The 14,155-nt window shown below is 46.9% G+C and overlaps 1 protein-coding gene across 3 annotated transcripts in view; it reads right to left on the bottom strand.

Moving 5' to 3' along the window:
• Positions 1 to 14,155, bottom strand: part of PRKCB (protein kinase C beta) — a 244,127-nt gene that overhangs the window by 36,916 nt on the left and 193,056 nt on the right. For all 3 annotated transcript variants that reach the window (XM_039490076.1, XM_039490075.1, XM_039490077.1), the window contains 3 exons: positions 11,323 to 11,461; positions 3,286 to 3,366; positions 2,901 to 3,008 (listed from right to left, as the gene is read on the bottom strand). In XM_039490076.1, the coding sequence (XP_039346010.1) occupies positions 2,901 to 3,008; positions 3,286 to 3,366; positions 11,323 to 11,461 (328 nt within the window). The remainder of the gene's footprint in view (positions 1 to 2,900; positions 3,009 to 3,285; positions 3,367 to 11,322; positions 11,462 to 14,155) is intronic.

The raw sequence follows: 14,155 nt of genomic DNA, 5'->3' as shown, positions 1-14,155 counted from the left end.
AAAGAGCCAGTACTCCCATTGGTAACACATGCTACGAGTCCTGCTGCAACGGGAAAGGGAGCTACCCTATGCTGCAGCAGCAAAATCAATCACAGGCTGTGTCATTATCCACTAACAGGTGCAAATGCTACTTTCTGAGTTATAGACAACTTGACATTTTTAAAATAACAAATAAATAAAAAGTTTTTAAAAATAAAGCAGGCACCCTCCACAATAATCTAATGATCAGAAAGCTTGGACTACAGCTGAGTTCTGGCTGACTGAGGAATGGGGTTAAACCTGAATAATAAATATCCACATCAAGACTCTAATCTGCTTTGATCACTTAGGGTGCAAATGAAGTTCGGCATGCACTTAAGTCTTTGTAGGGCTGGCTCCCAGCTCAGTACACTGCTCCATACAGGGGCTCATTTAAAAAGCCATTTGATAAGGTAAAATTAGGCCTGGATCCTGCAAAACACATATACGGGCACTTACATTTGCAGGATTCTGGCCTTACTTTCTACCTTAAAATTAGTTAGAAATGTCATTATGAAGTTTCCCAGATCCTGGCCCTGATATTGTTTTATGTCTAATACAAATACATGAACTGCCCCTGCTGCCACTCAGTGTGGTTAAGGGGCCTCTGGATAAATGGCCCTAAGTCTGGTGCCTGCTATCAGCTTCCACACTTCATCCCACTTAACTGGAAGGCCAGAAGCCCAAACCCAAAGACATGCCCAAGTGCTGCCTGGAGATTGTTGCACCTCCACATGCTCAGCTGCGAGGTCACGCCCTTTGACGTGCATGTACCGCCACTAAGGGCTAGCCGAGCAGTGCTACATCAGCACAGCTGCACTGCTGTAGCGCGTCTATGCCGATGGGAGAGAGCTCTCCTGTCCGCATAATAAATCCACCTCGGCGAGAGGCAGTGGTAGCACTGTCCACACTGGTGCTCAGGTCGGTGTAACTCACGTCGCTCAGGGGGTGGCTTATTCACACCTCTGAGCGATGCAAGTTATACTGAAGTATGTGGTAGTGTAGACCGGGCCTTAGACAGCCATGAAAATAAAGTTTGGTCCTGCTTCTAAACGGGATGGAGCTGCTTAGAGGAGAGGAGACCCATTAATAAAGCAATTAAGCACAGGCCGGAGTTTTACCTTTATTTCTCTTGCCACAGGGTGCTACCAGTACCAGAGGGCCTGGCCTAGAGAGGAGAGCTGCGCAGCAACGTCCGCGCCAGCACATGGGCAGAGCTCTGGAAACTGGCTTGGAGTGTTGGCCCCAAAGGCACAGCTAGGGCTGATGGAAAGGGAGTGAAGGGGGTGCAGAGCTGGGCTCGAACCAACACGTGCTGACCCCGTGCTACCGCTCGCCAGCATTGCCAGAGTGACAGCAGCAGCATGACGACGTGGACAAAAAGCCAACAGGTATTGAAAACCCTTTGAGACAGGCATGAAATAACAGAGAGGCCCCGTGCGGGAGAGGCTGGCCTGGAAACAGCCTGTGGCACCCACACCACAGCCGAATGGATCTTCTTGTTAAACCCCCCAGGGCTGGGGGACCTACCCTAGGACCTGGCCCGGCTTTGCCTTTGTAGGGCTGTACGCTACGCTCCCCTTTGACATGTGGCCCCTGCGCCCCTCCCAGCCCGCGCTGCACTGGGCAGATGGGAGCAGCACCCAGCCGTGTTCTCCCCATCCGCGGGAGGAGCAGCAGCAGCAGGAGCCTGCCTCTGCCCCGCTTTGGGATGTCTGCACACAGTAACTCAGCAGGGAAGAGGGGAAGGGGAACGCAGCTGCTTTCTGAGGCAGGCTCTCCCTCCTGCACAGAACGGGGAAGGGCTCAATCTTTGACCCTGAGCAGTGGGAGGGGTGGGCTGGAAGATGCACGTTACGGTGGCACAATCTCTCTGCTGCAGGTGTTCTAAATGGCTGGCAACTGGACACTAAATATACAGCACTGCCTAGTGCCCTCCGAGCCCCTAGACCCCTTATGCTTTCACGTCCAGCGTGACCACGGATCCCACTGAAATCCACGGCAGCACACTCACTGGCGGTACACCTCTACCCCGACAGAATGCGACCCGATACAACACGAGTTGGCATAGAGCGCGGTAACCCCGAGGCTCCGGCAGCGGGGCTCGGGTGGCGCTTTAAAGGGCTCGGGGCTCCGGCTGCTGTGGGGAGCCCAGGGCCCTTAAAATCACCACTGGAGCCCTGCCGCTGCTACCCTGGGGCTGCAGCAGCGGGGCTCAGCCAGTGATTTAAATCACCACTGGAGCCCTGCCGCTGCTACCCTGGGGCTCCGGCAGCAGGGCTCGGGTGGCGAGTTAAAGGGCTTGGGGCTCCCCGTGGCCGGAGCCCTGGGCTCTTTAACTCACTGCTGGAGCCCTGCCACCGCTACCCCGATATAATGGAGTTTCACCTATAACGCAGTAGGGATTTTGGGCTCCCGAGGACCGTGTTATATTGGGGGAGAGGTGTATTTCACCCCGGCTGCAGAGAACGTTAGCGCCACAGTTTTGTTATGGAGAGCGGCCACAGGATGCAAAACTCCAAGGGGCTGCACTATTACCGCCTGAGGGGGAAGCAAGCAGGACGGCCCAATTTACAGCTACTTGGCATGTGTACTTACTCATAGATTTTAAAGGCCAGAATGGACCATGGGATCATCTAGTCTGACTTCCTGTCTAAAAGAGGCCAAGGAATTTCATCCCGTTACTCCTGTATTGAGCCCAATAACAGTGGCCTGTGTTATTATTACCCATTTGTATGGGCGGTCCCACAATGTGTGACAGCAGCTGTAGGGAGCGCGCCCTGAGTTAGGCACACAGCTGCATGTACATCTCCGCACCTTGCTGCATTCAAACCAAGCCATACGTTCCTTGCCCCCTCCAAAAAGCCACGGCTGCCCCTTACCCCTTTGCAGATTGCCACAGCCTCCTTGGACATGGATTTGGGGTAGGCTACGTTGTGCTCCATAATGGACTGGAAAAGTTCATCTTCATCTTCCCCTTCAAAGGGCGCCTAGGGAGGAAGAGAAAGACGTCGTCATTGTCTTTGGAATAATGTTTGTGTCTATGATCTTCGGGCAGGAAGTCAGCCGCCTTTCATTTCTCTGGGTGATTCATGACTGATCTCTTTCAGATTGTGATCCACGATGCTTGATCCCCAGCACCGCACAAAGCACAGAGCACTCCCCCCCCGCCCCCTTGTTTGCTGGTGACCAAACAAATTGCTCTTCAACAGCTGCTCACAATGGAATTTAACAAAATCCCATGGGAATCAATTAAAATTCAATTACCTGGCCAGCTAACATTTCATAGAGCAGAACTCCAAATGCCCACCAATCCACCGACTTCCCATAGGGCTGATAAGCAATTATCTAAAAACAACAAAAACAGCAGGATGACAACGCTTCAATTATTAGCCTGTTGGCACAATGCAAAATAATTCCAAGCCTTGGTCCAGGTCAAAAGGACAGGGATCTTTATTTGTGGGCGGATTTTCAGAAGTGATGAGTACTTGCAGCTGCTGTTGAAATAGACAGTAGCGGTATTCAGCACCTTTGCAAGTCAGGCATTGCAGAGCACTTGTTAACATGGCATATGTATGACATCAGGAAAAACAAAACATTCACTCTGATTTTTCAGCTAGCATATATATATTTTTTTTTAATACAGAACACATGGTGTCTAAAATACAGCCTGCTATGAGCTTCAGCTCCAAGAAGCCAGGTACATTGAGATATTGCCTGAAAAGTCAATGTGTGACAAGAGAGAACAATAGTATGATCCATCAGAGTGATCAGGTTTGCTCACAACTGTAGGGTCCCCCTGCCCTCTTCCCCCCTCAGATTCATCACTACAGATACAACATTGTTTCAAGCAGAAACATTAGGCCAAATTGTACTCTCATTCACACTGGTGTAAAACTGGATTAATTCCACTGATTTCTCTACAGTTGCTCTGGTGTCCCAGTACAGAATTTGGCCCTCTAGGTATATTCAGTAGAGGTAGATCTTTCAAAAGGGCTTATGAAATTTTATTAATTAAAACTCTCAACATTTCAAGCTATTAGATTGCATTTTTATTTCATATAATAGCTCAAACTTCCAGAAAAGAAAAAAGAAAGAGAAAAAAGCTCCTACAACCGTGCAGCATCACATTTCCTTACAAATCTGACCATTTTGGAGAGAAAATGGAGATAACACAATTTTCAATTGAAAGCCATCACAGTTTTGAAATTTCAAGAGTCAAAATTTCATTGGAATAAAGGTCAATTTCTTGCCTCAGAACATGACATTTCACATTTTTTTGCATGGCTCTTTTTGTGAAAACTTGTGGCTGTGCAATCACAGTCTATACAACCTTGCAGTGAAATCAGCAAGATCACTTACCAGCTTCACACATAGCTTGGTTTAATTTCTCCTACATCATGAACAGCCATCAGTCACTGAACCCAACTGGAGTAATGTCTAGCACAAAGAAACTCTCCTTCTAGTGAAATAAACTGAAAGCTCAAAAATTGTTCCAGTGCATGGCAAGGCTTAAGTTACAATTCTGCTTCCAGAGAAATGCCACTTAGATATCAAAGTTGCTCAGTGGAGAAAAACCCACCAGATCATGAGAAAGTCCCACTTTACCTAAATAAGTCTTCTCCATTTCACATTCTTCAAAAATAGAGGCAGTTATATTGCACCATAGTTTATGCTTTATGCATGCAGACATTGCTGGTAAGTACAGTATTCCTGCATTAGGAGCGGACCAGAGACTGTTTCCAGAAATGCATGTCCCTGCACAGTACTCAGACCATTAGAAATCTGCATGATCACTAGCGGACTTCAAACATGTTTCAAGATTGTGAACTGCCTAAGTCGCTTCACAGTATCTTGAATAAGGGCCCAGGCTATCACAGTCAATGGGATTGCTCATGTACTTAAATTTAAGCACATGCTCTAAGGGCTTTGCTGGCTCAGGGTCAGAATACTCATTGGCTTGTGTGATTAAGCCCCAAATGAACAAAGTACCTTGCCCACATGAAAGGACAATTTAGGCACACCAGCATAGACTGTGTGTCTTTATCATAGGAAAAAGCTAATGTACAATCCCGCTGCACAACCGGAACATTTCCAGCCAAACTGTGGTGCTACTAGCATGTGTTTTGATTTCCCAGCTATTTAAGGAAAGAAACTACTCCAGCAATCAGCCCTCCTGAGAGTGAAGGAGAAACACCATTTGTTCTACCAAGCTACTGAGTCAGCTGGTCCCGGTCTGTCTGAATGACGATGCACATGGGGGAGTCTGGGAGAGTCCATGTTTCTGTCATTTTATTTTCCCGTTTTCAAATGAGGAGGTCACTTGAGTCTTGGGTACCACTGACCAAGGGGGAAGCAGGAAGGAAACCCAAGCGCATGTGCACACAGAGTTATAACCAGGCTGGAAACCTGAATCTAAGGAACCCAGCTTCGGCAAAGAGCGAATCTGTGTTCTGAAGGGCTCTCTCAAGCCCCAGTTTATTTGCTTAGCTGCTGGGCCTCATTTCAGCGTACAGAGTTTGACAGGCCTCAGGCTGTGCCATCTGTTACTTAACACAGAACAATTACACAATTTATTCATCCCAATTACAGAATTCTATTCTGAATAGATTCATATATTCAAATACGAATGCAAATCACATGCTAATCACAGTAAAATATACACACAGTGATTCAGTTTAACTCCAAGAGGTTTTTCTTTCTGTTCCCACCTCCCCACCTCCCACATTTGACTGAGGCCCCAATCCTGCAATCTGATCCACACAGACAGACATCTGAGCCCACATGGAGCCCCATTTCTCTCCTACATAAAGAGAAAATCCTGGCACATCCCACCTCCCCCTCCCTCGGAGAACAACATCCCCAAAGAACAAAAGGCAACTGGTTATTTTTCAGATTACTCTGTCAATCTTCCATAATGCAAACAGCCATTTGCATTTGATTACAGCCATGAAATGGAGCAGGTTATAACAAGAGCTTCTCTCTTCCGATAGTTTGGAAAGGACCCGGCTACATACAAGAGGCTCATGGGGCAGGGTTCAGATAAACAATACACGACCAATCCTATCGGCCTAATGGATCCGCACCCTTCCAAAGTTACCACTCTGGTGTACGACACAGAGCCTAATTATGGCCTCTTACCACGATCCATTACTGCCCCATCAGGAAACTAAGGTGTTTTCAGTCTTTAAATCACAGGCCTCATCAAATGACCTATTAACAGTCTACTTTAAACCTACAAAAGCAATGACATTCAGTTAAGTCTAAAGATCAGTGCTGATATGCTGGACGCGACCTTCAGGTTGATAGCAAAAAAATGGGCTATACCTGGAACCAGCTAGAGCGAATGGCCCAGGATAGAAGACTCTGGAGATCTGTGGTTGGCGGCCCATACCCCGGTTGGGGTGACGGGCATGAATGAATGAATGAATGAATGAACTTCACAGGGGCCCTGATTCAGCAAAGTACTTACACAGGTGCCTGATTGTAAATACATGAGCAGTGTGCTTAAAATCAGGCACATAGCTTGTTGAATTGGGGACTGTTCCTTTTCCTTTCAGTGGTGCTGAACTACTGAGATCTGACACGGAGTTCCAGCTCTGAATTTCCTTGACTTCTAGTTCACTTAGTGTTCCTTTCACTTGGTTTTTGGTGATTTGCCAATGCCCTGGGAAGTTCAGGGGTGAACTGTTCACACCAAAGTCCTCTAAGAGTAAAAAATATTAAATAAAACAACCAAACAAAAAAACCTTCTAGGAAACCAATGTCTGTAAATAAAACAGCAGCAAAAACAACCACTAAATAGCACTCTCTCTTCACAGGAAACTGTACCAGTGATGGTCATTCATACTCACTGCAGTCCCTTAGGTACCAGGGTGACTTGTACCTTATAACAGAGCCCCAGCAAATGGGTCAAGCAAGTCACAGGATGTTTTTTTAGCTTCTTAATGGAAGGCAGTAGAGCCTAGTGGAGAGGGAACTGCACTGGAATTTGGGTCCTAATCTTGGCTCTGCTACTGAACAGCTGTGTGATGTTGGCCAAGTGCACGTGCATAGTTTCCCCATTTATGAAATGGGAATAAATTTACTTACTGCCTTGAGATCTACAAGTAAAGAGCACTATCAAAGGGGTAAATAATAATACTATTCCTGAATCCATTTGCATCCTAATTTCCCATTCTCTGCTTTTCCATTGAAAAAAAAACAAATTAAACCAAGGAAAATAAATGCTTAAGTGATAATGCTCAGTTGACTACGAAAGGACGTGGTCATTTGTCCTGCTTTGAAGGAGTATTATTCACCCACAGCAACAGAGCTATTACTCTTAATACACAGAGGCTAGATAACACACATTTGGGCTAGTAATTAAATAGCTCCCTGGCTGAGACGAAACACAGAGCAGTTTAGAATACTAGGACATACATCTGAAGGGGATTTATTTCCTTAAAATGTTTCAATGGGTAAATGCTAATGTTTCATTGCTGAGCATTCAGGCAGAACGTAAGAAGATTTCTTTGTTTTTTGTTTTTTTAAGGGGACAGGTATTTACGAGCAAGCGCAACATTGGCTACCTTAAATAAATGGCTAAGATACCCCCAGGCAGTACTTTAAGCATAATTTGTCACACACAAGACCATCAGTTGTTAAAGTAATAAGCTGACACGAGCATTAAGATATTGAACAGTTTGGAGACACTGCTATGAAGTTATTTCAGAGCACCTGCAGCCTCTCATTGCGAGTAACAGGACGGGGATGTCTCAGGATTATTTTGATAAGGGAATATTAGGCACTGGTAATTCTCTCTCTGAGATGCAATGAGGAAACTGATCAGTCAGGCAAGGCCAGTGATACGCTGCCCACCCACTTGCATTCCAACTAGAGACTTCCAGTACAAGGACAGGGAGATAACCCTCCGTCACGGCTGGGACGGGAGAAGGGCTGACTACAGCCAGAAAACCTACTGGTGAGTAGTTCTCCCTTATCGGACGTCCCTCTTTTCCCATCCAAACCAGTGACACCATTTACAAACAATGCATGTTGCAAGCAGTGAGCGGATGGAGGTGCTTTACCTTACGGAAGTCCTGGAAGCCTTAATGGGCAATAAAGTATCAGCAAATGAGGGCAGATCCAACAAGGTCAGGCCATATAAAGATGCAGACCAGGTGGCCACCTTACAGATTTCAGAAACAGACGCTTCTGCCCTCTGAGGCCAGTCTGCTCCAAATGTGAGCTCCAGTGAGAAATCCCAGGAACGGGGGAGAGATGGAGCCTTGTCCAATCATGAGAAAACCACGATCTAAGAGGACAAAGATCTTTGACTTGATTTCTGCACTCAAGGGGCCGGGGGGCAGAAATGACTCCACCACCCAGGTAGGAAAACACAACATACGGATTCCCCACCTGGCAAAGATTGGCAATGGGGACTCAGCATTTCTGCGAGTACTTGGACAGCAGCCAAATCAAGAGGCAGACCCAACTGAACGAAAGAGCAGACCAAAGGGAGCCGTCACCCAGACAGGTGGCTGCACAGTCGCACCAGTGGGCTGGCTAGACGGAGACAATGTAATAGGGTTCCCAGGACCGTGGGTGTAGAACCAGATTGGGAGCTTATGAATGCCCCCCCCCCCAGAGGGCCCCATAACAAGAAGGGGGGTTTTGCTTTAAGAGAGAACTTATCCCAGGGCCTTGTAGAATGGGAAGAGCCTGGGGAAGGCAGGAATTCCCCAGACCGAATGAAGGGGAGAATTTCTGCACATTTAACACCTTGCGAACCGAGCCTTGTGAAGGCCAAAAGCTTCCATCCTCCTGCACCCTGAGCCAAAGCTGTGAAAGGGACAGAGTCCTTGTCGGCCTCCCTGAGCGAGGCAAGGCCTTATGGAGCGACGTGGCTATTGAGCCGTCCTGCAGATTCCTGGACCAGGTTCCTTGACGTACAGGAGGAAGGGGAACCTGCCTCCCTGGTCAGAGCGTATTCACTAGAAAGGTCTCAGGCAGTCTTGAACTGTCAACCTACATGCTGCAGTGCTGCTGCTGTAATACACTACTGGCTCTCAGCTGTGAATGAATGGGCAGGGCACGTGTCCCCAGGGCTGGGATGATGGTGAGTGGGCTCTCCATGGAAGATTTGGACATGGGAACAGGGATCTCTTACACACACACAGAAGCAGAATTGCTAGGGAATCAGGACAGAGACAGGTCCCTATGAGGAGTGGTCCTGGGAGAGGAGTACGGCCTGGAGACAGAGTAGCCTTGCCCCCAGAACCCAGCAGGAGAGCATACATGAGGAGGGGAAGATGGAGAAGGAGAGGCCTCCCGAGTCAGAGGAACCCTGCTGCCCCACCCCAGTGAAAGGGAGTCTGGGTGTGGGGAGAAGAGCTCTTGGGGCACCGGAGAAGGGGTGCAGAGAGATCCAGACCACATTCATAGGCAGATTAGTACCCGTATCCCCAGCAGCAAGGGTGACTCCACTAAACACCACATTCCACTGGGCTGGAGGGGGAATGACGATGGGGAACAAACTGGGCTGCCAGGGGAAGGGCAGAGACTGCACCCCAGATACTGATCCCCAAACCAGAAACCCAGGATGGCCAGCAGAACATAGCTTACTAAGGGGGCCATGGCGTTTGTTGGGTCTCTGTCCAGAGCTCTCAAGCTGGCTGGCCAACAGGCACAGAGACCCAGTCGTGCTGCATGGAAATGGAGCTGGCAACAGCCCTCTGTGTCTAGAGGAAGGGGATTGATTCAGAGCCAACAACCCGTGCTGAGCCCTTGAGAAGGTGGTTTGAGGGAGCGGGTGAGAATCTTCCCGCTGGTTCCCTCCTGTCTGGCTGGAACCCCTTAAAGTTGCAAGCAGGGGCTTTGCAATAAAGGATTTCTCCTTGCTGCCTTCCCTTCCCCTCCTTCCACCATCCAGCAGCTGGAAGAGGGCACTGAAAAGGTGGAATGAGAGCAGAGAACGGAAGCAACTCCTTGCCTGCAGGTCACAGCGAGCTGGGAAGGAGGTGCATTGATGATGACTTTTGACTGACTTTGACTTGGCTGCCTTTCCTGTAGGCTAGGCAACAGTAGTAATGCCTAATTGCTGCTGCTTGCTGCTGCTGGGGAGCAGCAGCAGACACCACACCAAACCAGAAAAAATGAATGTGAATTCAGGTACAGTCCAGGGTGACCAGAGCCCAGGGCAGCTGCCAGACACACAGGGGACAGGCCTGAGCCTGTGAAAAACAGAATTTTTTTTTCTTTTCAGAGATTCATTCTTCTCCAACACTGGCGCTATGAGATGGGAAGTAAAAACTTTCCTTGTAATAGAAATGAAATGGGGGGGGGGGGGGGGGGGGGGGGGACTTTGAAGTGTTTGAAATATTTTTTTTTGAACAAAAAAAATTAGACTTTCTTTCAAAATCAAAATTTTTTTTTTTTTTTTTGAAATGACACAAAAATGCTTTGTTTTGAGTCATTTCAACATTAAACTGTATTTTCTTATCGTAACCCATTGCCTTATGGGAGTTGTAGTTTGGGAGCACAATGCCTTCATTTTCACCTTTGACCCCGGCTTCCGGCTTGAGGACATTCCCCACAATGTATCCAGAGTCACGTGACTGCCATGATGGTCCACACAGCTTGGCCAGAATGAAATCTGCACGTTGCCTTATGGTAGATGTAGCCCTACTGGGAGCCCTGCCTTTTGGAGAGAAGAGGGCAGAAGTACAGCTCCCATAAGGCAATGTGTCATAATAGGAAAGTGTAGTTTACGTTTTATTGAAGTCATTTGAAACAAATCATTTTGGGTCTGTTAAAAAAAATGAAATATTCCAAATCAGGTCAAACCAATCCTAAATGAAATATTTTATTTTGATTTTCCAAATTGGAAAAATTGATTTTTCCACCAAAAATTTAAACTTTGTAGAAACTGCACGCTCTGTTGCAAAATCATTCCAAGGGAAAATTCCCAGTTAGCTCTGGTGCCCATTTTGGTTTGCATGCATTCTCCAGCTGGCCTTAGAGGGATCGCCCTTATCTCCGGTTTGAAAAACTCAAGCCACTTCCAGACTCAGTCACACAGGCATCTCTGAAGGAAATGCTCTCAACTGACAATGATTGTTGGAGGGCTTATGACAAAAGCTATTCAATGCATCTACTGAGTGACAAAAGCCACTGAAGCTATTGTGTTTTCTCTGCCTGTATCCATTCAAATCTTGGTCACAGAAGCAAAAGGTGTTTTATGAAATACATATTTCCATAAGATATTTTTGTCCTTGAAAACCCATCAGCTAGGAGCCTCTGCTGCGCATCTCATTCCCTCACCTCGGGCGCAATGTAGTCAGGAGTGCCGCAAAAGGTCTTGGTAGTTGCTCCGTCCCAGATGTTCTCCTTACACATGCCGAAGTCCGCGATCTTTATGTGCCCCTCGTTATCCAGCATCACGTTGTCTAGCTTTAGGTCTCTACAGCAAGACAGTAAAATAACTGTTACACAGAAGGGTAAAATTGAAAGGATGTAGTAAAGAAAGCCAACAGAACTGCATCCAAGCTCATTCGGGCAAAGGGCTCTCCCTCACACATACACTCTTTGTAGGAAGACGTCCTGGGGATAATGATTCAGAATGAAATCTAGGCATAAACCTAGATGTGAAATCTTCCACATAAACGCCAGGCTGGACAACACACTGGAAAATATACTGTACAGAACAATCTTGCACTAGCAGGGAGATTGACTTCATAGATCATTTTTCCATCTTTATTTCTATGCACCTCAAAGTGTATTTGGAGTTCACATGTAACCAAAAGGTAGATGGTACCAAGTCAGGAAAGGTTCTAGCATTATCTAAACTTCTCTTCCTAATGTAACACAACAGGCCTCTGTGCCTGACCCGCAGAAGATACGAGTCTGCTACACCTCTCAGCTCCAGGCTCTTTAGCTCAAGCTGTAGAGACTCATGCTGTCAGCTCTGGAGATCCCTGGGTCAGTTCTCCAGTGTCGGCTAAGATGCGGCCAGTGGGTTACACTAAAAGAAAGAATTGGAGGGTTGCCTTTCAGTAAATGTTCAGTCTTTTCAAGTATAAGTAGATCCCCATGTAATTACCAAGCAGCTATGTGGTCTGTGTTATTATTTTCTTGTTTATGTCCTGTACAATAAGCCAAAGGTCTCTGTTTGGGGTAAGGGTGTATATGCTGTATCTCTGTCCACAGGGTACAGCAAGGCCATCAGGCCGGTAACCCATGTTTGTCATGGTGCAAACTATGAACTCTGAGTCAATTCCCATCTTCTATCAAGATTTATGAAGTTGTGCCCAAGGCTGCAAATCTCTTTAACGGGGTAACGGAAATCATACACCACAGAGCTGAAGCTGAGGCCACATCATGAAGTTAATGTCAACCAGCTTGACAGACAGGGCCAGATTCTTATCTCATGTAAACAGGCATAGCTCCATGGACTTCATAGAGCTATGGAGAGTTAGGCCAGCTAAAGATCTAGCCCAGAGCCCCCAAGCAGGAGAAGAGCTGCTGCCGTTCAGAAAGGCGGCAGACAATCACCCGAGTGTCTGTAAAGGTGTTTTTGTTTAAGTTCATGGTTTGGTTCCCCTTTTCACAATACCTCTGTCATATGCTCTGGACCTGCTATTCTAACGCAAGTTACCCATATTCGCTTCTAACACAAGCTACAGTAGGGTCTACTGGAATAGGAAGGCTGGAAAATAACCACTAGTTAGGGTGGAAATAAACCCTTTGCCCCTCCTTGATTTCCCTCCAGCTAATATTTTAGTAGTAGCAGCTAAACTCCTCTCCCTCTTTGGCTTCTCACCCAGCAGCCAACTGGCCTCCAGCATAAACACAACCATGCATACATTTCATCTGCTAACTTGAGTCTCGGCGGCAGAGCCTCTGGTACATGTACAAAGGTTCATCCCGCCTCTGACTGAGTGAATGCACCAGAATTATGGCGAAGAGATAATACAAGAGCTCTGGACTACAAATTCCCCAGTTAACTGAAACCATGTATCATGACTCAACTCGGAAGGAACAAAGATGTCATGAGCTGGTTTCCCTGGTGTAATCACAAAAACATTTGGGGAGCACAGAGTGACGGGGAGACCAGGAGTGAGACTGTGTTAATCCTGCAGTGACATGGAAAGGGACACCAAGGGAGGAGTATAAAGGGTTTGGGATGGACAATTCATCATTCAGTGTTGCCACACACTTCATGGAGAAATTAGATTTAGCTATTTGGAGCCAAGATCATTTCATATGCAAAAATTATACTTTACGCACTTCCTCAGCTCGACAAATTGGTCAATTAAGTGAAAGTGCAATAGTGGGAATAGCACAATTTACAGTTGCTCTCTTTTTGTTAGACCTCACTAACTATGGCAACGGTGCTTAGAATTTGGATTGGACAAGGACAGATACACAAAAGGCTGCATTCAGTTTTATAGGGAGAAGCAGCACAAAGTACTAGTGAACTTACAATGTCTCTCTGCAACTGCCAATGGCAAAAAAAAGTGTCCCTCGTGCTTGGTTGTCCTGACTGCTTTCGTCTTTGGAGCAGAGTGTTCAGTAACTCATGACTACACCAGTGCAGTCAGCATTCTCCTTCCCGGGCAGTTAATGACATCTGACATTCATTAAGGATGTTCTGCTTTACCTTGGGCCTTGTGGAGACTCCAGCATGTGAAAGAGCGATGGCTAGTTTCAGTGCCTGGCCAGAAGCCTCAGAGTGCTGTCCAGGCCTGCCAGAAATCTAGCTAACCTAGGATGTTGTAACTCACATTGCAAGCATTGGAACGGTAAGTGCCAGGTTTATACCGCAAGTCTCAGGACAAACCACTCCTAAGCACTCACAAAGTCTCAAAGATGAGAATACAATGCTCCCTAGTAAAATACACATCTCACAGCTGTGATTTACGCTGTCCAAACAGAAATGTAAAACAGGGAGGCAGGAAAAAAAAATCAAAACCACTTTTATGAGCTCTCTTCCCTACAAAACCGGGGTAAAAGGGAATCATGCTCTCATAAAGCACTAACATTAACAGGCCTCCAGTTCTATTCACTGCACGTATACCCCACGGACAGCTGCCAGACTGCTCCATGACACTGCAGTGGGCTGCTGTGCCGATTACTAGGTCACTTAGCTGACACA

The sequence above is a fragment of the Mauremys reevesii genome, linkage group 10 (assembly GCF_016161935.1).
Source record: "Mauremys reevesii isolate NIE-2019 linkage group 10, ASM1616193v1, whole genome shotgun sequence".
Classification (NCBI taxonomy): domain Eukaryota; kingdom Metazoa; phylum Chordata; order Testudines; family Geoemydidae; genus Mauremys; species Mauremys reevesii.
Note: the sequence above shows the minus strand (reverse complement) of the source record. Positions and strands in the feature narration are given on the sequence as shown.